At 55.1% G+C, this 23,822-nt stretch overlaps 1 protein-coding gene across 2 annotated transcripts in view; it reads left to right on the forward strand.

Annotated features, from left to right (window-relative positions):
• LOC147113146 (serum response factor-like) overlaps positions 1–23,822 on the forward strand; it is a 322,604-nt gene that overhangs the window by 238,861 nt on the left and 59,921 nt on the right. For both annotated transcript variants that reach the window (XM_085998044.1, XM_085998045.1), the window contains exons 3-5: positions 3,514–3,760; positions 7,119–7,286; positions 19,814–19,960. In XM_085998044.1, coding sequence (XP_085854170.1) covers positions 3,514–3,760; positions 7,119–7,286; positions 19,814–19,960 — 562 coding nt within the window. The remainder of the gene's footprint in view (positions 1–3,513; positions 3,761–7,118; positions 7,287–19,813; positions 19,961–23,822) is intronic.

Raw genomic sequence — 23,822 nt, forward strand, 5'->3', positions numbered from 1 at the left:
ATGTTGGGGAACATAGGGTCTGATGAAAGGGAGGAACTGAATGAAATCAGTATTTGTAGGGAAATGGTGTTAGGGAAATTGATGGGATTGAAGGCCGATAAATCCCCAGGGCCTGATAATCTACATCCTAGGGTACTTAAGGAAGTGGCCCTAGAAATAGTAGATGCATTGCTGATCATCTTCCAACATTCGATGTAATCTGGAACAGTACCCATGGATTGGAGGGTAGCTAATGTTACCCCACTATTCAAAAAAGGTGGTAGAGAGAAAACAGGGAATTACAGACCGGTAAGCCTGACATCGGTAGTGGGGAAAATGCTAGAGTCCATTATAAAAGATGTAATAGCAGATCACTTGGAAAACAGTGACAGGATCGGACAAAGTCAACATGGATTTGCAAAAGGTAAATCGTGCTTGACTAATCTACTGAAATTTTTTGAGGATGTAAATCGTAAAATAGATAAGGGAGAACCAGTGGATGTGGTGTATTTGGACTTTCGATAAGGTCCCACATAAGAGATTAGCATGTAAAGTGAAGGCACATGGGATTGGGGGCAAGGTATTGACTTGGATAGAGAACTGGTTGGCAGATAGAAAGCAAAGAGTTGGAATAAACGGGTCTTTTTCCGAGTGGGAGGCAGTGACTAGTGGGGTACCGCAGGGATCGGTCCTTGGACCCCAGCTATTCACAATATATATTTATGATCTAGACAAGGGAACTAGATGTAAAACTCCAAATTTGCAGATGACACAAAGCTGGGTGGACGTGTGCTGTGAGGAGGATGCCAAAAAACTACAGGATGATTTGGACAGGTTGGGTGATTGGGCAGAAGCATGGCAGATGCAATATAACGTGGATAAATGTGAGGTTATCCACTTTGGTGGCAAAAACAGGAAGGCAGATTATTATCTGAATGGCAATAGATTGGGAGAAGGGGAAGTGCAACGAGACCTGGGTGTCCTTGTGCACCAGTCGCTGAAGGTAAGCATGCAGGTGCAGCAGGCGGGTAAGAAGGCATAGTCTTAGAATAAGGGGCTGCTCTTTCAAAACTGAGATGAGGAGGAACTACTTCACTCAGAGGGTGGTAGGTCCATGGAATATGCTGCCCCAAAAAGCTGTAGAAGCTACATCATTGCATAAATTTAAAACAGAAATAGACAGCTTCCGAGAAGTAAAGGGAATTAAGGGTTACGGGGAGCGGGCAGGAATTTGGACATGAGTCTAGGTTCGGATCGGTCATGGCCCTGTGGGTAGCGGAGCGGGCCCAGGGGCCGTGTAGCCTGATCCTGCTCCTATTTCGTGTGTCTAATTCTGTTAGATTCAGGAGATGGTTCTGTGATAGTGGATTGGTGGTTAGGATCAGATCAGCCATGATCTTATTGAATGGCGGAGCAGGCTCGAGGGGCTGATTGGCGGAGCAGGCTCGAGGGGCTGATTGGCCTACTCCTGCTCCTATTTCTTATGTTCTTATGTTCAAATGGTATGTTGGCTTTCATAACGAGAGGGTTTGAGTACAGGAACAAGGATGTCTTGCTACAGTTGTACAGGGCCTTGGTGAGACCACACCTTGAGTATTGTGTGCAGTTTTGGTCGCCTTATCTGAGGAAGGATATTCTTGCCATGGAAGAAGTTCAGCGAAGATTCACCAGGGAGATACCTGGGATGGCAGGAATGACGTATGAGGAGAGATTGGGCTTGTACTCGCTGGAGTTTAGAAGAATGAGAGTAAATCTCATTGAAACTTATAAAATTCTGGCAGGACTGGACAGACTAGATGCAGGGAGGATGTTCCCGATGGTCGGGGAATCCAGAACCAGGGGACACAGTCTAAGGATAAGGGGTAGGCCTTTTAGGACAGAAATGAGGAGGAATTTCTTCACCCAGAGAGTGGTGAACCTGTGGAATTCTCTACCACAGAAGGCAGTAGAGGCCAATTCATTAAATATGTTCAAGAAGGAGTTGGATATATTTCTTAAGGCTAAAGGGATCAAGGGGTATGGGGAGAAAGCAGGTACCGGGTACTGAACTTGGATGATCAGCCATGATCGCATTGAATGGCGGAGCAGGCTCGAGGGGCCGAATGGCCTACTCCTGCTCCTATCTTCTATGTTTATGTTTGTCAGAGAGCCTTCTACTGCTGCTCCTAGTCATTCATATCGATCCTGAGCTTCTGGAGGGGGTGAGGCGGACAGTGCGGAGATTCGAGGAAGGACTATCATGGTCCATCGAGCCCACACCAACCAGACTCGGTGTGGCCCACGTGCACAAAAACCACTTCCTCCTCCTCCTCCTCCCCCCGCCCCCACACCCTCCAGTCCTGGGAGAGGGAAAGAACCCAGAGGCTGATTTAGGAAAAACTCTGCGACTTTCCTCAGACTCCTTAAGGCGATCCAGCAAGCTGAGTGTCAGCTACCCCTCACCTGCCTCCTGTAACTCCAGGGGAACTCATCCAGCAGTGTGTCTGCATGTGTGTGTGTTTAACTGTGTGTGTGTGTTGGTCTGTTTGTGTGTGTGTGCGACTGCATGTTTGGGTGACTGTGTGTGTGTGTGTGTCTGTTTGACTGTGTCTGTGACTGTGACTGTCTGTTTTTGTGTGACTGTGTGTGTGTACGTGTGTGTGTTTGTGTTGGGTAAGGCTGGGTTTGGGCTTGTCGGTGACCTTTTGGCTTGTTTTTGTCGATGATGTCAGTGCCAGAGGGGAACCTGAGCCAATCAGTTCCAATACAAGCATCTTGTGGGCTGGGTTTGTAGATGTGTCTAATTGGCAGCTCTTTGGGTCTGAGACATATATTTAAATTTGCTTTGTCATTTATGTTGAGAAGTATGTCTCAGCCTATCGTGCAGTCAGTTGGAAGCCATCAGTAGGTCATCAAATGAACCGGCAGGTGAGGTTAATATTTATACGTCACCAGCGGACAACACTGGTTATTTTCGACCAAATCGAGCAGTGATAGTTAATCTTAAAATGACTGTAAATTCTGTGTGTAACGGTGCTGACTGTAATGTTCGTTATCTTGTGTCCAGTGTCTCATTAATCTTTGCTATTTTTAATATGTTACGAAAAGAAATGGGGAATTGCCCCCTGCACTTGGCCCCTGGAACCCCTGCCCCCGGACTCCTTATTTGGCAGTCGGACCTCCTCCCCGGTCCACGAACCCCCAGCCCCGGAACCCCTCCCCCCGGACCAACTCGCCCAGCCCGGGACTGGGACCAGGACCCCCGGGGAACTGACTGGGACCGGGACCCTCGGGGAACTGGCCAGAACCCCCGGGGAATTGACCGGGACTGGGACCCTCGGGGAACTGACTGGGACCGGGACCCTCGGGGAACTGACTGGGACCGGGACCCTCGGGGAACTGACTGGGACCCCCAGGCTACTGACCGGGACCGGGACCCTGATGTGTCCCAGTCAATAATCTGAGGCAGCCCATGGGGGAGCTGAGCTGCACTTTGTCTTTTAGTTTGAACCGTGGCTTCTACACTCTTTAATTCTGGATCATCCCCCCACTCAGGACGGTTTAAAACCCACGACGTTCACGGTGGCCAACGTCCCAGGATCGACGGGCATCAATCAATCGGCTTCAAACACCTCGACCAACCTCCAGGTCAGCACGGGTCACAACTTCCCCATCACCAACTACCTGGCTCCCGTCACCGCCATCGCCAATAGCAACGGCACCGTCTTCAAATCAACCGGCACCGGCACTGGCACTTCTGGGAGCATGGTGCAGCTCCCCAGCGGATTCACACTCATGTCAGGTGGGTGCGGGGAGGGGGGGTGGGGCCACGGGCGGGGGAGGAGGGGCCACGGGCGGGGGAGGAGGTGCCACGGGCGGGGGAGGGGGGGCCACAGACGGGAGGGGGAGAGGAGAAAGGCTGGGGGTTTTCCAGTGGCGGGTGAGAGGGAGAGTGCGGGAGGGGCCGGGAGAGTGGGGGAGGGGCCGGGAGAGTGGGGGAGGGGCCGGGAGAGTGGGGGAGGGGCCGGGAGAGTGGGGGAGGGGCCGGGAGAGTGGGGGAGGGGCCGGGAGAGTGGGGGAGGGGCCGGGAGAGTGGGAGAGTGAGGGAGGGGCCGTGAGAGAGCGGGAGGGGCCGGGAGAGTGCGGGAGGGGCCGTGAGAGTGGGGGAGGGGCCGGGAGAGTGGGAGAGTGAGGGAGGGGCCGTGAGAGTGCGGGAGGGGCCGGGAGAGTGCGGGAGGGGCCGTGAGAGTGCGGGAGGGGCCGGGAGAGTGGGAGAGTGAGGGAGGGGCCGGGAGAGTGCGGGAGGGGCCGTGAGAGTGCGGGAGGGGCCGGGAGAGTGGGAGAGTGGGGGAGGGGCCGGGAGAGTGGGAGAGTGCGGGAGGGGCCGGGAGAGTGGGAGAGTGGGGGAGGGGCCGGGAGAGTGCGGGAGGGGCCGGGAGAGTGGGAGAGTGCGGGAGGGGCCGGGAGAGTGCGGGAGGGGCCGTGAGAGTGCGGGAGGGGCCGGGAGAGTGGGGGAGGGGCCGGGAGAGTGCGGGAGGGGCCGGGAGAGTGGGAGAGTGGGGGAGGGGCCGGGAGAGTGCGGGAGGGGCCGGGAGAGTGGGAGAGTGGGGGAGGGGCCGGGAGAGTGGGGGAGGGGCCGGGAGAGTGGGGGAGGGGCCGGGAGAGTGGGGGAGTGGCCGGGAGAGTGTGGGAGGGGCCGGGAGAGTGGGAGAGTGCGGGAGGGGCCGGGAGAGTGCGGGAGGGGCCGGGAGAGTGCGGGAGGGGCCGGGAGAGTGCGGGAGGGGCCGGGAGAGTGGGAGAGGGGCCGGGAGAGTGGGAGAGTGGGGGAGGGGCCGGGAGAGTGGGGGAGGGGCCGGGAGAGTGGGGGAGGGGCCGGGAGAGTGGGGGAGGGGCCGGGAGAGTGGGGGAGTGGCCGGGAGAGTGTGGGAGGGGCCGGGAGAGTGGGAGAGTGGGGGAGGGGCCGGGAGAGTGGGGGAGGGGCCGGGAGAGTGGGGGAGGGGCCGGGAGAGTGGGGGAGTGGCCGGGAGAGTGTGGGAGACTGAGGGAGGGGCCGCGGGAGTGCTTTGTCCTCCCATTACACGGCTCTGTCCTCCCATTACACGGCTCTGTCCCCATTACACGGCTCTGTCCCCATTACACGGCTCTGTCCCCATTACACGGCTCTGTCCTCCCATTACACGGCTCTGTCCTCCCATTACACGGCTCTGTCCTCCCATTACACGTCTCTGTCCCCATTACACGGCTCTGTCCCCCCATTACACGGCACTGTCCCCATTACACTGCTCTGTCCCCATTACACTGCTCTGTCCCCCCATTACACGGCTCTGTCCCCATTACGCGGCTCTGTCCCCCCATTACACGGCTCTGTCCCCCCATTACGCGGCTCTGTCCCCCCATTACGCGGCTCTGTCCCCATTACGCGGCTCTGTCCCCATTACACGGCTCTGTCCCCCCCATTACACGGCTCTGTCCCCATTACACGGCTCTGTCCCCATTACGCGGCTCTGTCCCCATTACACGGCTCTGTCCCCCCATTGCGCGGCTCTGTCCCCCCATTGCGCGGCTCTGTCCCCCCATTGCGCGGCTCTGTCCCCCCATTACACGGCTCTGTCCCCATTACACGGCTCTGTCCCCATTACACGGCTCTGTCCCCATTACACGGCTCTGTCCTCCCATTACACGGCTCTGTCCCCCCATTACACGGCTCTGTCCCCCCATTACACGGCTCTGTCCCCATTACACGGCTCTGTCCCCATTACACGGCTCTGTCCCCATTACACGGCTCTGTCCCCATTACACGGCTCTGTCCCCATTACACGGCTCTGTCCTCCCATTACACGGCTCTGTCCCCCCATTACACGGCTCTGTCCCCATTACACGGCTCTGTCCCCATTACACGGCTCTCCCCATTACACGGCTCTGTCCCCATTACACGGCTCTGTCCCCATTACACGGCTCTGTCCCCATTACACGGCTCTGTCCCCCCATTACACGGCTCTGTCCCCATTACACGGCTCTGTCCCCCCATTACACGGCTCTGTCCTCCCATTACACGGCTCTGTCCCCATTACACGGCTCTGTCCCCATTACACGGCTCTGTCCTCCCATTACACGGCTCTGTCCTCCCATTACACGGCTCTGTCCTCCCATTACACGGCTCTGTCCCCATTACACGGCTCTGTCCCCATTACACGGCTCTGTCCCCATTACACGGCTCTGTCCCCATTACGCGGCTCTGTCCCCATTACGCGGCTCTGTCCCCCCATTACGCGGCTCTGTCCCCCCATTACGCGGCACTGTCCCCATTACGCGGCTCTGTCCCCCCATTACGCGGCTCTGTCCCCATTACGCGGCTCTGTCCCCCCATTACGCGGCTCTGTCCCCATTACACGGCTCCGTCCCCATTACACGGCTCCGTCCCCATTACACGGCTCCGTCCCCCCATTACACGGCTCTGTCCCCATTACACGGCTCTGTCCCCATTACACGGCTCTGTCCCCATTACACGACTCTGTCCCCATTACACGACTCTGTCCCCCCATTACACGGCTCTGTCCCCATTACACGGCTCTGTCCCCCCATTACACGGCTCTGTCCCCATTACACGGCTCTGTCCCCCCATTACACGGCTCTGTCCCCATTACACGGCTCTGTCCCCATTACACGGCTCTGTCCCCATTACACGGCACTGTCCCCATTACACGGCACTGTCCCCATTACACGGCTCTGTCCCCATTACACGGCTCTGTCCCCCCATTACACGGTTCTGTCCCCATTACACGGCTCTGTCCCCATTACACGGCTCTGTCCCCATTACACGGCTCTGTCCCCATTACACGGCTCTGTCCCCATTACACGGCTCCGTCCCCATTACACGGCACTGTCCCCATTACACGGCACTGTCCCCATTACACGGCACTGTCCCCATTACACAGCTCTGTCCCCATTACACGGCTCTGTCCCCCCATTACACGGATCCGTCCCCATTACACGGCTCCGTCCCCATTACACGGCTCCGTCCCCATTACACGGCACTGTCCCCATTACACGGCACTGTCCCCATTACACAGCTCTGTCCCCCCATTACACGGCTCTGTCCCCACAGAGTGAGTGTGGGCATGATCGCGAGCTGGGTTGATTGTGTATTTTCGCTCTGACAGGCACACCACTGCCCGGGACGCCGACCATCCCAATTGGTCAGTTACAGCAGCATTCCCTGGCCATCCAAGGTCAGCAGGGTCAGATGATGACCAGTCAGTCACAGCAAGGACAGCAGACCGTATTTCGCTTCCCAGCATCCGCAGGCGGTCAAATCGTCTCCATCGCAGGTGAGTGTGTCTCTCCAAGCTCGTGGGGGGGAATCCGGTTGACCCGTGTTTGTGTTGATTGCGATGCTTGGCATTCAGACTGAAAGTGCAGGGAGAGGAGGAATGTGAACTGTCCGTAGGGTGGGCTCGAGTGGGTGATGGGAGGGAGGGCAGGAGGAAGGGTCGGAGGAGGAGAGAGGGACGGGGCACGGATGGGCGAGGGAGGAGTGGACTGAGGGAGGGCAGAGATGAGGGAGGGATCAGGAATGGAGGGGGATGGGGAGGGTGGTTTAGAGGATGGGGCAGGGATGGAGGGGGATAGGGAGGGAGGGAGGGGGCAGGGATGGAGGGGGATGGGGAGGGAGGGAGGTGGCAGGATGGAGGGGGATGGGGAGGGAGGGAGGGTTAGAGGGACAGAGCAGGGATGGGGAGGGATGGAGGGGGATGGGGAGTGAGGGAGGGAGGGTTAGAGGGAGGGGCGGGATGGGTTCGTGCCCCCCGATTTCGGGATTTTAACCCCCCACACGCCTCCAATCCCGCCTCCACGGCTCAATGAAAATCCTGCCCATAATGTTTCTTAGCACTGAGGTCAGAGGACTGTGCTGTCCCCCATGTGATTTGGATTGCATTTTGTCCTCTTGCTAAAAGCTATCTGTACGTGATGCTGTCATGAAGCTGTTGAGGGAGCTCCCACCACTTTAATGACCTGATTGAGAATGTCATGTGGTGCATTCACTCCATTCCCATGCCAATATTTCCCCTTTTCTTCCTCTGAAGGCACTGCCTTTTGCTGAAGTACAGGTGCCTGGATACTGGGAACATAGAAACATAGAAGATAGGAGCAGGAGTAGGCCATTCGGCCCTTCGAGCCTGCTCCGCCACTCAATGAGATCATGGCTGATCATCCAAATTCAGTACCCTGTCCCTGCCTTCTCCCCATATCCCTTGATCCCTTTAGCCTCAAGAAACATATCCAACTCTTTCTTGAATATATTTAATGAACTGGCCTCCACCGCCCTCTGTGGCAGAGAATTCCACAGGTTCACCACTCTCTGGGTGAAGAAATTCCTCCTCATTTCAGTCCTAAATGGCTTACCCCTTATCCTTAAACTATGACCCCTGGTTCTGGACTCCCCGGCCATCAGAAACATCCTTTCTGCATCTAGTCTGTCCAGACCTGACAGAATTTTATAGGTTTCGATGAGATCCCCTCTCAATCTTCTAAACTCCAGTGAGTATAAGCCCAATCGACACAATCTCTCCTCGTACGTCATTCCTGCCATCCCAGGTATCAGCCTGGTGAATCTTCGCTGCACTCCCTCCATGGCAAGAACGTCCTTCCTCAGGTAAGGTGACCAAAACTGCACACAATACTCAATGTGTGGTCTCACCAAGGCCCTGTACAACTGCAGCAAGACATCCTTGTTCCTGTACTCGAACCCTCTTGCTACGAAGGCCAACATACCATTTGCCTTCTTAACCGCCTGCTGCACCTGCATGCTTATCTTCAGCGACTGGTGCACAATAACACCCAGGTCTCTTTGCACTTCCCCTTCTCCCAATCTATTGCCATTCAAATAATAATCTGCCTTCCTGTTTTTGCCACCAAAGTGGATAACCTCACATTTATCCACATTATAGTGCATTTGCCATGTTTCTGCCCAATCACCCAACCTGTCCAAATCGTACTGGAGTTTCACGACATCCTCCTCACAGCTTACCCTCCCACCCAGCTTTGTGTCGTCTGCAAATTTGGAGATATTACATCCAATTCCCTCGTCCAGATCATTAATATATATTGTGAACAGCTGGGGTCCTAGGACCGATCCTTGCGGTACCCCACTAGTCACTGCCTGCCACTCAGAAAACAACCCGTTTATTCCAACTCTTTGCTTTCTGTCTGCCAACCAGTTCTCTATCCAAGTCAATACCTTGCCCCCAATCCCTTGTGCCTTAATTTTGCACGCTAATCTCTTATGTGGGACCTTATCGAAAGCCTTCTGAAAGTCCAAATACACCACATCCGCTGGTTCTCCCTTATCTATTTTACCAGTTACATCCTCAAAAAATTCCAGTAGATTAGTCAAGGATGATTTACCTTTTGTAAATCCATGTTGACTTTGTCCGATCCTGTCGCTGCTTTCCAAGTGCTCTGCTATTACATCTTTTATAATAGACTCTAGCATTTTCCCCACGACCGATGTTAGGCTTACCGGCCTATAATTCCACGCTTTTTCTCTACCACCTTTTTTGAATAGTGGGGTAACATTAGCTACCCTCCAATCCATGGGTACTGTTCCAGAGTCTATCGAGTTCTGGAAGATGACCAGCAATGCATCGACTAACCATTGAGTATCTCATCTCAGCATGTTTTTCATGTGTGAGTGTGGACAGTGAATGTGGTAGGCTATTTAACCATGGGATGCACCATAGATGGGTCTACACCTATCCTCTCGAACACACGTTCAGACAGACACAGAGGGTAGTGATAGGGCTCAAGAGCACAAACATGGTCTGTTATGATTCACCTCTCTTGCCCCTCCCCAAGGGAGTTTGAATTTAATTGTTGCGCCCCTATCACCACTCCAACTAGGTTCAGGCACACAGACTGAGAACTGAGCTGTCACATTACAGGGTTCGGTGGCTGAGTACCAAACTTGTATTTATTCACTGACCCACTGGGGACCCCCCCATCAATACTAACACACTCCTGGGGACCCCCATCAATACCGACACACTCCTGGGGACCCCCATCAATACCGACACACTCCTGGGGACCCCCATCAATACCGACACACTCCTGGGGACCCCCATCAATACCGACACACTCCTGGGGACCCCCATCAATACCGACACATTCCTGGGGACCCCCATCAATACCGACACACTCCTGGGGACCCCCATCAATACCGACACACTCCTGGGGACCCCCATCAATACCGACACACTCCTGGGGACCCCCATCAATACTGACACACTCCTGGGGACCCCCATCAATACTGACACACTCCTGGGGACCCCCATCAATACTGACACACTCCTGGGGACCTCCATCAATACCGACACACTCCTGGGGACCCCCATCAATACCGACACACTCCTGGGGACCCCCATCAATACTGACACACTCCTGGGGACCCCATCAATACCGACACACTCCTGGGGACCCCCATCAATACTGACACACTCCTGGGGACCCCCATCAATACCGACACACTCCTGGGGACCCCCATCAATACTGACACACTCCTGGGGACCCCCATCAATACTGACACACTCCTGGGGACCCCCATCAATACTAACACACTCCTGGGGACCCCCATCAATACTAACACACTCCTGGGGACCCCCATCAATACCGACACACTCCTGGGGACCCCCATCAATACTGACACACTCCTGGGGACCCCCATCAATACTGACACACTCCTGGGGACCCCCATCAATACTAACACACTCCTGGGGACCCCCATCAATACTAACACACTCCTGGGGACCCCCATCAATACTGACACACTCCTGGAGACCCCCATCAATACTAACACACTCCTGGGGACCCCCATCAATACTAACACACTCCTGGGGACCCCCATCAATACCGACACACTCCTGGGGACCCCCATCAATACCGACACACTCCTGGGGACCCCCATCAATACCGACACACTCCTGGGGACCCCCATCAATACCGACACACTCCTGGGGACCCCCATCAATACCGACACATTCCTGGGGACCCCCATCAATACCGACACACTCCTGGGGACCCCCATCAATACCGACACACTCCTGGGGACCCCCATCAATACTGACACACTCCTGGGGACCCCCATCAATACTGACACACTCCTGGGGACCCCCATCAATACTGACACACTCCTGGGGACCCCCATCAATACCGACACACTCCTGGGGACCCCCATCAATACCGACACACTCCTGGGGACCCCCATCAATACTGACACACTCCTGGGGACCCCATCAATACCGACACACTCCTGGGGACCCCCATCAATACTGACACACTCCTGGGGACCCCCATCAATACCGACACACTCCTGGGGACCCCCATCAATACTGACACACTCCTGGGGACCCCCATCAATACTGACACACTCCTGGGGACCCCCATCAATACCGACACACTCCTGGGGACCCCCATCAATACCGACACACTCCTGGGGACCCCCATCAATACTGACACACTCCTGGGGACCCCATCAATACTGACACACTCCTGGGGACCCCCATCAATACCGACACACTCCTGGGGACCCCCATCAATACCGACACACTCCTGGGGACCCCCATCAATACCGACACACTCCTGGGGACCCCCATCAATACCGACACACTCCTGGGGACCCCATCAATACTGACACACTCCTGGGGACCCCCATCAATACTGACACACTCCTGGGGACCCCCATCAATACTGACACACTCCTGGGGACCCCCATCAATACTGACACACTCCTGGGGACCCCCATCAATACTGACACACTCCTGGGGACCCCATCAATACTGACACACTCCTGGGGACCCCCATCAATACTGACACACTCCTGGGGACCCCCATCAATACTGACACACTCCTGGGGACCCCCATCAATACCGACACACTCCTGGGGACCCCCATCAATACTGACACACTCCTGGAGACCCCCATCAATACCGACACACTCCTGGGGACCCCATCAATACTGACACACTCCTGGAGACCCCCATCAATACTGACACACTCCTGGGGACCCCCATCAATACTGACACACTCCTGGGGACCCCATCAATACTGACACACTCCTGGGGACCCCATCAATACTGACACACTCCTGGGGACCCCCATCAATACTGATACACTCCTGGGGACCCCCCGTAAATACTGACACACTCCTGGGGACCCCCATCAATACCGACACACTCCTGGGGACCCCCATCAATACTGACACACTCCTGGGGACCGCCATCAATACTGACACACTCCTGGAGACCCCCATCAATACCGACACACTCCTGGGGACCCCCATCAATACCGACACACTCCTGGGGACCCCCATCAATACTGACACACTCCTGGGGACCCCATCAATACCGACACACTCCTGGGGACCCCATCAATACTGACACACTCCTGGGGACCCCCATCAATACTGACACACTCCTGGGGATCCCATCAATACTGACACACTCCTGGGGACCCCATCAATACTGACACACTCCTGGGGACCCCCATCAATACTAACACACTCCTGGAGACCCCCATCAATACCGACACACTCCTGGGGACCCCCATCAATACTGACACACTCCTGGGGACCCCCATCAATACTGACACACTCCTGGGGACCCCATCAATACCGACACACTCCTGGGGACCCCATCAATACTGACACACTCCTGGGGACCCCCATCAATACTGACACACTCCTGGGGATCCCATCAATACTGACACACTCCTGGGGACCCCCATCAATACTAACACACTCCTGGAGACCCCCATCAATACTGACACACTCCTGGGGACCCCATCAATACTGACACACTCCTGGGGACCCCCATCAATACTGACACACTCCTGGGGATCCCATCAATACTGACACACTCCTGGAGACCCCCATCAATACCGACACACTCCTGGGGATCCCATCAATACCGACACACTCCTAGGGACCCCCATCAATACTGACACACTCCTGGGGACCCCCATCAATACCGACACACTCCTGGGGACCCCCATCAATACTGACACACTCCTGGGGACCCCCATCAATACCGACACACTCCTGGGGACCCTCTGTAAAAACTGACACACTCCTGGGGACCCTCTGTAAATACTGACACACTCCTGGGGACCTTCTGTAAATACTGACACACTGCTGGGGACCCCCTGTAAATACTGACACACTCCTGGGGACTCCCTGTAAATACTGACACACTCCTGGGGACCACCTGTAAATACTGATACACTCCTGGGGACCCTGTGTAAATACTGAGAAACTCCTGGGGACCCTCTGTAAATACTGAGACACTCCTAGGGACCCCCTGTAAATACTGACACACTCCTGGGGACCCCCTGTAAATACTGATACACTCCTGGGGACCCCCTGTAAATACTGACACACTCCTGGGGACCCTCTGTAAATACTGAGACACTCCTAGGGACCCCCTGTAAATACTGACACACTCCTGGGGACCCTCTGTAAATACTGGCATGCTCCTGGGGACCCTCTATAAATACTGAGACACTCCTAGGGACCCTCTGTAAATACTGACACACTCCTGGGGACCCTCTGTAAATACTGAGACACTCCTAGGGACCCCCTGTAAATACTGACACACCCCTGGGGACCCTCTGTAAATACTGACACGCTCCTGGGGATCCTCTGTAAATACTGACACACTCCTCAGGACCCCCTGTAAATACTGACACACTGCTGGGGACCCCCTGTAGATACTGACACACTCCTGGAGACCCTCTGTAAATACTGACACACACCTGGCGACCCTCTGTAAATTCGATAGACTCTGGAACAGTACCCATGGATTGGAGGGTCGCTAATGTTACCCCACTGTTCAAAAAAGGTGGTAGAGAGAAAACAGAGAATTACAGACCGGTAAGCCTGACATCGGTAGTGGGGAAAATGCTAGAGTCCATTATAAAAGATGTAATAGCAGAGCACTTGGAGAACAGTGACAGGATCGGACAATGTCAACATGGATTTACAAAAGGTAAATCGTGCTTGACTAATCTACTGGAATTTTTTGAGGATGTAACTGGTAGAATAGATAAGGGAGAACCAGTGGATGTGGTGTATTTGGACTTTCAGAAGGCTTTCGATAAGGTCCCGCATAAGAGATTGGCATGTAAAGTTAAGGCACATGGGATTGGGGGCAAGGTATTGACTTGGATAGAGAACTGGTTGGCAGACAGAAAGCAAAGAGTTGGAATAAACGGGTCTTTTTCCGAATGGCAGGCAGTGACTAGTGGGATACCGCAGGGATCGGTCCTTGGACCCCAGCTATTCACAATATATATTAATGATCTAGACAAGGGAACTAGATGTAATATCTCCAAATTTGCAGACGACACAAAGCTGGGTGGGCATGTGTGCTGTGAGGAGGATGCCGAGAAACTACAGGATGATTTGGACAGGTTGGGTGATTGGGCAGAAGCATGGCAGATGCAATATAACGTGGATAAATGTGAGGTTATCCACTTTGGTGGCAAAAACAGGAATCAGATTATTATCTGAATGGCAATAGATTGGGAGAAGGGGAAGTGCAACGAGACCTGGGTGTCCTTGTGCACCAGTCGCTGAAGGTAAGCATGCAGGTGCAGCAGGCGGTTAAGAAGGCAAATGGTATGTTGGCCTTCGTAGCGAGAGGGTTTGAGTACAGGAACAAGGATGTCTTGCTGCAGGGCCTTGGTGAGACCACATCTTGAGTATTGTGTGCAGTTTTGGTCGCCTTATCTGAGGAAGGATGTTCTTGCCATGGAAGGAGTTCAGCGAAGATTCACCAGGCTGATACCTGGGATAGCAGAAATGACGTATGAGGAGAGATTGGGACGATTGGACTTGTACTCGCTGGAGTTTAGAAGAATGAGAGGGGATCTCATTGAAACTTATAAAATTCTGACAGGACTGGACAGACTAGATGCAGGAAGGATGTTCCCGATGGTCGGGGAATCCAGAACCAGGGGTCACAGTCTAAGGATAAGGGGTAAGCCATTTAGGACAGAAATGAGGAGGAATTTCTTCACCCAGAGAGTAGTTAACCTGTGGAATTCTCTACCACAGAAGGCAGTGGAGGCCAATACATTAAATATATTCAAGAAGGAGTTGGATATATTTCTTAAGGGTAAAGGGATCAAGGGGTATGGGGACAAAGCAGGGACCGGGTACTGAATTTGGATGATCAGCCATGATCGCATTGAATGGCGGAGCAGGCTCGAGGGGCCGAATGGCCTACTCCTGCTCCTATCTTCTATGTTTCTATGTTTACTGACACACTCCTGGGGACCCCCTGTAAATACTGACACACTCCTGGGGATCCTCTGTAAATACCGACACACTCCTGGGGACCCCCATCAATACTGAATTACTCCTGGGGACCCCCATCAATACTGACACACTCCTGGGAACCCCCGTCAATACTGACACACTCCTGGTGATCGCCTGTAAATACTGACACACTCCTGGGAACCCCCATCAATACTGACATACTCCTGGGGACCCCCGTCAATACTGACACACTCCTGGGGACCCCCGTCAATACTGACACACTCCTGGGGACCCCCATCAATACTGACACACTCCTGGGGACCCCCATCAATACTGACACACTCCTGAGGACCCCCATCAATACTGACACACTCCTGGGGACCCCCATCAATACCGGCACACTCCTGGGGACCCCCGTCAATACTGACACACTCCTGGGGACCCCCATCAATACTGACACACTCCTGGGGACCCCCATCAATACCGGCACACTCCTGGGGACCCCCGTCAATACTGACACACTCCTGGGGACCCCCATCAATACTGACACACTCCTGGGGACCCCCATCAATACCGGCACACTCCTAGGGACCCCCATCAATACTGACACACTCCTGGGGACCCCCATCAATACCAACACACTCCTGGGGACACCCATCAATATTGTCACACTCCTGGGGACCCCCCGTAAATACTGACACACTCCTGGGGACCCCCATCAATACTGACACACCCCTGGGGACCCCCATCAATACTGACACACTCCTGGGGACCCCCATCAATACTGACACACTCCTGGGGACCCCCATCAATACTGACACACTCCTGGGGACCCCCGTCAATACTAACACACTCCTGGGGACCCTCTGTAAATACTGACACACTCCTGGGGACCCTCTGTAAATACTGACACACTCCTGGGGACCCTCTGTAAATATTGACACACTCCTGGGGACCCCCTGTAAATACTGACACACTCCTGGGGACCCCCATCGATACTGACACACTCCTGGGGACCCCCATCAATACTGACACACTCCTGGGGATCCCCTGTAAATACTGACAGACTCCTTGGGACCCCCATCAATACTGACACACTCCTGGGGACCCCCATCAATACTGACACACTCCTGGGGACCCCTGTAAGTACTGACACACTCCTGGGGACCCCCATCAATACTGACACACTCCTGGGGACCCCCTGTAAGTACTGACACACTCCTGGGGACCCCCTGTAAATACTGACACACTCCTGGGGACCCCCTGTAAGAACTGACACACTCCTGAGGACCCCCTGTAAATACTGACACATACCTGGGGACCCTCTGTAAATACTGACACACTGGAGACCCTCTGTAAACACTGACACACTCCTGGGGACCCTCTGTAAATACTGACACACTCCTGGGGACCCCCTGTAAATACTGAGACACTCCTGAGGACCTTCTGTAAATACTGTCACACACCTGGGGACCCTCTGTAAATACTGACACACTCCTGGGGACCCTCTGTAAATACAAACACCCTCCTGGGGACCCCCAGTAAATACTGACACACTCCCGGGGACCCCCTGTAAATACTGAGACACTCCTGGAGACCCTCTGTAAATACTGACACACTCCTGGGGACCCCATGTAAGTACTGACACACTCCTGGGGACCCCCACCAATACTGACGCACTCCTGGGGACCCCCATCAATACTGACACACTCGCAGGGACCCCCATCAATACCGACACACTCCTGGGGAGCCCCTCTAAATACTGACACACTCCTGGGGACCCCCATCAATACTGACACACTCCTGGGGACCCTCTGTAAATACTAACACACTCCTGGGGACCCTCTGTAAATACTGACACACTGCTGGGGACCCCCTGTAAATACTGACACACTCCTGGGCACCCCCTGTAAACACTGATACACTCCTGGGGACCCTGTGTAAATACTGACACGCTCCTCAGGACCCCCTGTAGATACTGACACACTCCTGGGGACCCCCTGTAAATACTGACACACTCCTGGAGACTCTCTGTAAATACTGACACACACCTGGCGACCCTCTGTAAATTCGATAGACTCTGGAACAGTACCCATGGATTGGAGGGTAGCTAATGTTACCCCACTATTCAAAAAAGGTAGTAGAGAGAAAACGGAGAATTACAGACCGGTAAGCCTGACATCGGTAGTGGGGAAAATGCTAGAGTCCATTATAAAAGATGTAATAGCAGAGCACTTGGAGAACAGTGACAGGTTCGGACAAAGTCAACATGGATTTACAAAAGGTAAATCGTGCTTGATTAATCTACTGGAATTTTTTGAGGATGTAACTGGTAAAATAGATAAGGGAGAACCAGTGGATGTGGTGTATTTGGACTTTCAGAAGGCTTTCGATAAGGTCCCGCATAAGAGATTAGCATGTAAAGTTAAGGCACATGGGATTGGGGGCAAGGTATTGACTTGGATAGAGAACTGGTTGGCAGACAGAAAGCAAAGAGTTGGAATAAACGGGTCTTTTTCCGAATGGCAGGCAGTGACTAGTGGGGTACCGCAGGGATCGTTCCTTGGACCCCAGCTATTCACAATATATATTTATGATCTAGACAAGGGAACTAGATGTAATATCTCCAAATTTGCAGACGACACAAAGCTGGGTGGGCATGTGTGCTGTGAGGAGGATGCCGAGAAACTACAGGATGATTTGGACAGGTTGGGTGATTGGGCAGAAGCATGGCAGATGCAATATAACGTGGATAAATGTGAGGTTATCCACTTTGGTGGCAAAAACAGGAATCAGATTATTATCTGAATGGCAATAGATTGGGAGAAGGGGAAGTGCAACGAGACCTGGGTGTCCTTGTGCACCAGTCGCTGAAGGTAAGCATGCAGGTGCAGCAGGCGGTTAAGAAGGCAAATGGTATGTTTGCCTTCGTAGCGAGAGGGTTTGAGTACAGGAACAAGGATGTCTTGCTGCAGGGCCTTGGTGAGACCACATCTTGAGTATTGTGTGCAGTTTTGGTCACCTTATCTGAGGAAGGATGTTCTTGCCATGGAAGGAGTTCAGTGAAGATTCACCAGGCTGATACCTGGGATAGCAGGAATGACGTATGAGGAGAGATTGGGACGATTGGACTTGTACTCGCTGGAGTTTAGAAGAATGAGAGGGGATCTCATTGAAACTTATAAAATTCTGACAGGACTGGACAGACTAGATGCAGGAAGGATGTTCCCGATGGTCGGGGAATCCAGAACCAGGGGTCACAGTCTAAGGATAAGGGGTAAGCCATTTAGGACAGAAATGAGGAGGAATTTCTTCACCCAGAGAGTAGTTAACCTGTGGAATTCTCTACCACAGAAGGCAGTGGAGGCCAATACATTAAATATATTCAAGAAGGAGTTGGATGTATTTCTTAAAGGTAAAGGGATCAAGGGGTATGGGGAGAAAGCAGGGACCGGGTACTGAATTTGGATGATCAGCCACGATCGCATTGAATGGCGGAGCAGGCTCGAGGGGCCGAATGGCCTACTTCTGCTCCTATCTTCTATGTTTCTATGTTTACTGACACACTCCTGGGGACCCCCTGTAAATACTGACACACTCCTGGGGACCCCCTGTAAATACTGACACATTCCTGGGGACCCCCATCAATACTGACACACTCCTGGGGACCCCCGTCAATACTGACACACTCCTGGGGACCCCCGTCAATACTGACACACTCCTGGGGACCCCCATCAATACTGACACACTCCTGGGGACCCCCATCAATACTGACACACTCCTGGGGACCCCCATCAATACTGACACACTCCTGGGGACCCCCATCAATACTGACACACTCCTGGGGACCCACATCAATACCAACACACTCCTGGGGACACCCATCAATATTGTCACACTCCTGGGGACCCCCATCAATACTGACACACTCCTGGGGACACCCATCAATATTGTCACACTCCTGGGGACCCCCGTCAATACTGACACACTCCTGGGGACCCTCTGTAAATACTGACACACTCCTGGGGACCCTCTGTAAATACTGACACACTCCTGGGGACCCTCTGTAAATATTGACACACTCCTGGGGACCCCCTATAAATACTGACACACTCCTGGGGACCCCCTGTAAATACTGACACACTACTGGGGACCCCCTGTAAAGACTGACGCACTCCCGGAGACCCTCTGTAAATACTGACACACTCCCGGGGACACCCTGTAAATACTGACCACTCCCGGGGATCCCCTGTAAATACTGAGACACTCCTGGAGACCCCCTGTAAATACTGACACACACCTGTACACGTTCCCCGTCTAAGTGTATGCCGAACATGTACATGTTCCAGGGTGTGTGATTACTGTGTGGGCTATAGTGCATCATGTACCAAGTCTGCCATGTTTCCCAGCAATGTTTTCTTTTTGTCCCCACCCCAGTTATTGCAGCTCTGGAGGAGAGTGAGTGGCAGAGAAGGCCAGAATGTGACATCTGTCTAGGAATATCTGACGGCTGTTTTTTCCTCTGGGTTCTGTTTCTCTGATCAGGCGGTGCGATGGCTCAGCAGGTTCCTGTGCAGACGATTCAGTTACATCAAGCCTCGGGGCAGGTGAGCGTGCACCAGTCGACCCAACACACGGCAACCATCAGCGACAGCAACTCCGAGATTTCTCAGGCCTCAACCAGCGGAGCAAGTAAGGACTGCCCTGTCTCAGCTAGTTCAAACATTGTGCTTTCCAGTTCTCCCCGGTCCCCTCCCCTCCCGTCTTGTCCCATCCCCTCCCGTCTTGTCCCATCCTCTCCCGTCCTGTCTCCTCCCGTCCCATCCTCTCCTGCCCCCTCCCGCCCTCTCCCGTCCCGTCTCATCCTCTCCTGTCCCGTCCTCTCCCGTCCCGTCCTCTCCCGCCCCGACCCGTCCTCTCCCGCCCCGACCCGTCCTCTCCCGCCCCGTCCCGTCCTCTCCCGCCCCGTCCCGTCCTCTCCCGCCCCGACCCGTCCTCTCCCGCACCGACCCGTCCTCTTCTCTCCCGCCCCGACCCGTCCTCTCCCGCCCCGACCCGTCCTCTCCCGCCCCGACCCGTCCTCTCCCGCCCCAACCCGTCCTCTTCTCTCCCGCCCCGACCCGTCCTCTCCCGCCCCGACCCGTCCTCTCCCGCCCCGACCCGTCCTCTCCCGCCCCGACCCGTCCTCTCCCGCCCCGACCCGTCCTCTCCCGCCCCGACCCGTCCTCTCCCGCCCCGACCCGTCCTCTCCCGCCCCGACCCGTCCTCTCCCGCCCCGACCCGTCCTCTCCCGCCCCGACCCGTCCTCTCCCGCCCCGACCCGTCCTCTCCCGCCCCGACCCGTCCTCTCCCGCCCCGTCCCGTCCTCTCCCGCCCCGTCCCGTCCTCTCCCGCCCCGATCCGTCCTCTCCCGCCCCGACCCGTCCTCTCCCGCCCCGTCCCGTCCTCTCCCGCCCCGACCCGTCCTCTCCCGCCCCGACCCGTCCTCTCCCGCCCCGACCCGTCCTCTCCCGCCCCGACCCGTCCTCTCCCGCCCCGACCCGTCCTCTTCTCTCCCGTCCCGTCCTCTCCCGTCTCGTCCCATCCTGTCTCGTCCTCTCCTGTCCCGACCCGTTCTCTTCTGTCCCGTCCTGCCTCGTTCCATCCTGTCCCGTCCCGTCTCATCCTCTCCCGTCCCGTCTCGTCCTCTCCCATCCCGTCTCGTCCTCTCCCGTCCCGTCCTCTCCCGTCTCGTCCTCTCCTGTCCCGTCCTCTCCCGTCTCGTAGCAAGTAAGGGACGGGAGGGGATGGGATGGGGCGGGAGAGGACGGGACAGGACAAGACGAGACGGGACGAGACAGGAGAGGACGAGATGGGACGGGAGAGGATGGGACGAGACGGGAGCGGAGAAGACGGGAGAAGACGGGACGGAACATGCAGCATGCTTGACTAAACTACTGGAATTTTTTGAGGATGTAACTGGTAGAATAGATAAAGGAGAACCAGTGGATGTGGTGTATTTGGACTTTCAGAAGGCTTTCGATAAGGTCCCGCATAAGAGATTAGCGTGCAAAGTTAAAGCACATGGGATTGGGGATAGAGAACTCGTTGGCAGACAGGAAGCAAAGAGTTGGAATAAACGGGTCTTTTTCCGAGTGGCAGGCAAAGACTAGTGGGGTACTGCAGGGATCGGTGCTAGGACCTCAGCTATTCACAATATATATTAATGATCTAGACGAGGGAACTAGATGTAATATCTCCAAGTTTGCAGAGGACACAAAGCTGGGTGGGCGTGTGTGCTGTGCGGAGGATGCAGAGAAGTGCAACGAGACCTGGGTGTCCTTGTGCACCAGTTGCTAAAGGTAAGCATGCAGGTGCAGCAGGCGGTTAAGAAGGCAAACGGTATGTTAGCCTGCATAGCAAGAGGATTCGAGTACAGGAGCAAGGATGTCTTGCTGCAGTTGTACAGGGCCTTGGTGAGACCACTCCTCGAGTATTGTGTGCAGTTTTGGTCGCCTTATCTGAGGAAGGATGTTCTTGCCATGGAGGGAGTGCAGCGAAGATTCACCAGGCTGATACCTGGGATGGCAGGAATTACCTATGAGGAGAGATTGGGTCGATTAGGCTTATACTCATTGGAGTTTAGAAGAGTGAGAGGGGATTTCAAATTTCATTGAAACTTATAAAATTCTAACAGGACTAGACAGACTAGATACAGGAAGGATGTTCCCGATGGCGGGGGAGTCCAGAACCAGGGGTCACAGTCTAAGGATAAGGGGTAAGCCATTTAGGACAGAGATGAGATGAGGAATTTCTTCACCCAGAGAGTGGTGAACCTGTGGAATTCTCTACCACAGAAGGCAGTTGAGGTCAATTAATTAAATATATTCAAGAAGGAGTTAGATATATTTCTTAGTGCTAAAGGGATCAAGGGGTATGGGGAGAAGGCAGGGACAGGGTACTGAACTTGGATGATCAGCCATGATCTCATTGAATGGCGGAGCAGGCTCGAGGGGCCGAATGGCCTACTACTGCTCCTATTATTCTATGTTTCACACACCCGAACCCCTCGGCCACGCCATCCCTGACCTCACACACCCGAACGCCTCGGTCACTCCGTCCCTGACCCTACACACCCGAACCCCTCGTTCACTCCATCCCACGCCCCACACATCTGAACCCCTCGGTCACTCCGTCCCTCGCCCCACACGCCCGAACCCCTCGGTCACTCCATCCCTGACCCACACACCTGAACCCCTCGGTCACTCCATCCTTCGCCCAACATAACAGAACCACTCGGTCACTCCGTCCCTCGCCCCCACACACACGAACCCCTCGGTCACTCCATCCCTGACCACTCACACCCGTACCCCTTGGTAACTCCATCCCTGACCCCACACACCCAAACCCCTCGGTCACTCCATCCCTGACCCCACACACGTGAACCCCTCGGTCGCTCCATGCCTGACCCCACACACCCAAACTCCTCGGTCACTCCATCACTGACCTCACACACCCGAACGCCTCGTCACTCCATTCCTGACCTCATGCACGCTAACCCCTCGGTCACTCCATCCCTGACCCCACACAACCGAACCCCTCGGTCACGCCATCCCTGACCCCACACACCCGCACCCCTCGGTCACTCCATCCCTGACCTCACACACCCGAACCCCTCGGTCACTCCATCCCTGACCTCATGCACGCTAACCCCTCGGTCACTCCATCCCTGACCTCTCACACCCGAACCCCTCGGTCACTCCATCCCTGACCTCACACACCCGCACCCCTCGGTCACTCCATCCCTGACCTCACACACCCGAACCCCTCGATCACTCCATCTCTCTGCCTACACACCTGAACCCCTCGGTCACTCCATCCCTGACCCCACACACCCGAACCCCTCGGTCACTCCATCGCTGACCCCACACACCCGAACCCCTCGGTCACTCCATCCCTGACCCCACACACCCGAACCCCCCGGTCACTCCATCCCTGACCTCACACACCCGCACCCCTCGGTCACTCCATCGCTGACCCCACACACCCGAAACCCTCGGTCACTCCATCCCTGACCTCACACACCCGAACCCCTCGGTCACTCCATCTCTGACCCCACACACCCGAACCCCTCGGTCACGCCATCCCTGACCTCACACACCCGAACCCCTCGGTCACTCCATCCCTGACCCCACACACCCGAACCCCTCGGTCACTCCATCGCTGACCCCACACACCTGAACCCCTCAGTCACTCCTTCCCTGACCCCAAACACCCGAACCCCTCGGTCACTCCATCCCTGACCTCATGCACCCGAACCCCTCGGTCACTCCATCCCTGACCCCACACACCCGAACCCCTCGGTCACTCCAAACCTGACCTCATGCACCCGAACCCCTCGGTCACTCCATCCCTGACCCCACGCACCCGAACCCCTTGGTCACTCCATCCCTGACCCCACACACCCAAACCCCTCGGTCACTCCATCCCTCGGCCCCACACACCCGAACCCCTCGGTCACTCCATCCCTGACCCCACACCCGAACCCCTCGGTAACTCCATCCCTGACCCCACA

Source organism: Somniosus microcephalus, chromosome 9, assembly GCF_052327205.1.
Source record: "Somniosus microcephalus isolate GS21.2 chromosome 9, FLI_Smic_1.0, whole genome shotgun sequence".
Taxonomy (NCBI): Eukaryota; Metazoa; Chordata; class Chondrichthyes; order Squaliformes; family Somniosidae; genus Somniosus; species Somniosus microcephalus.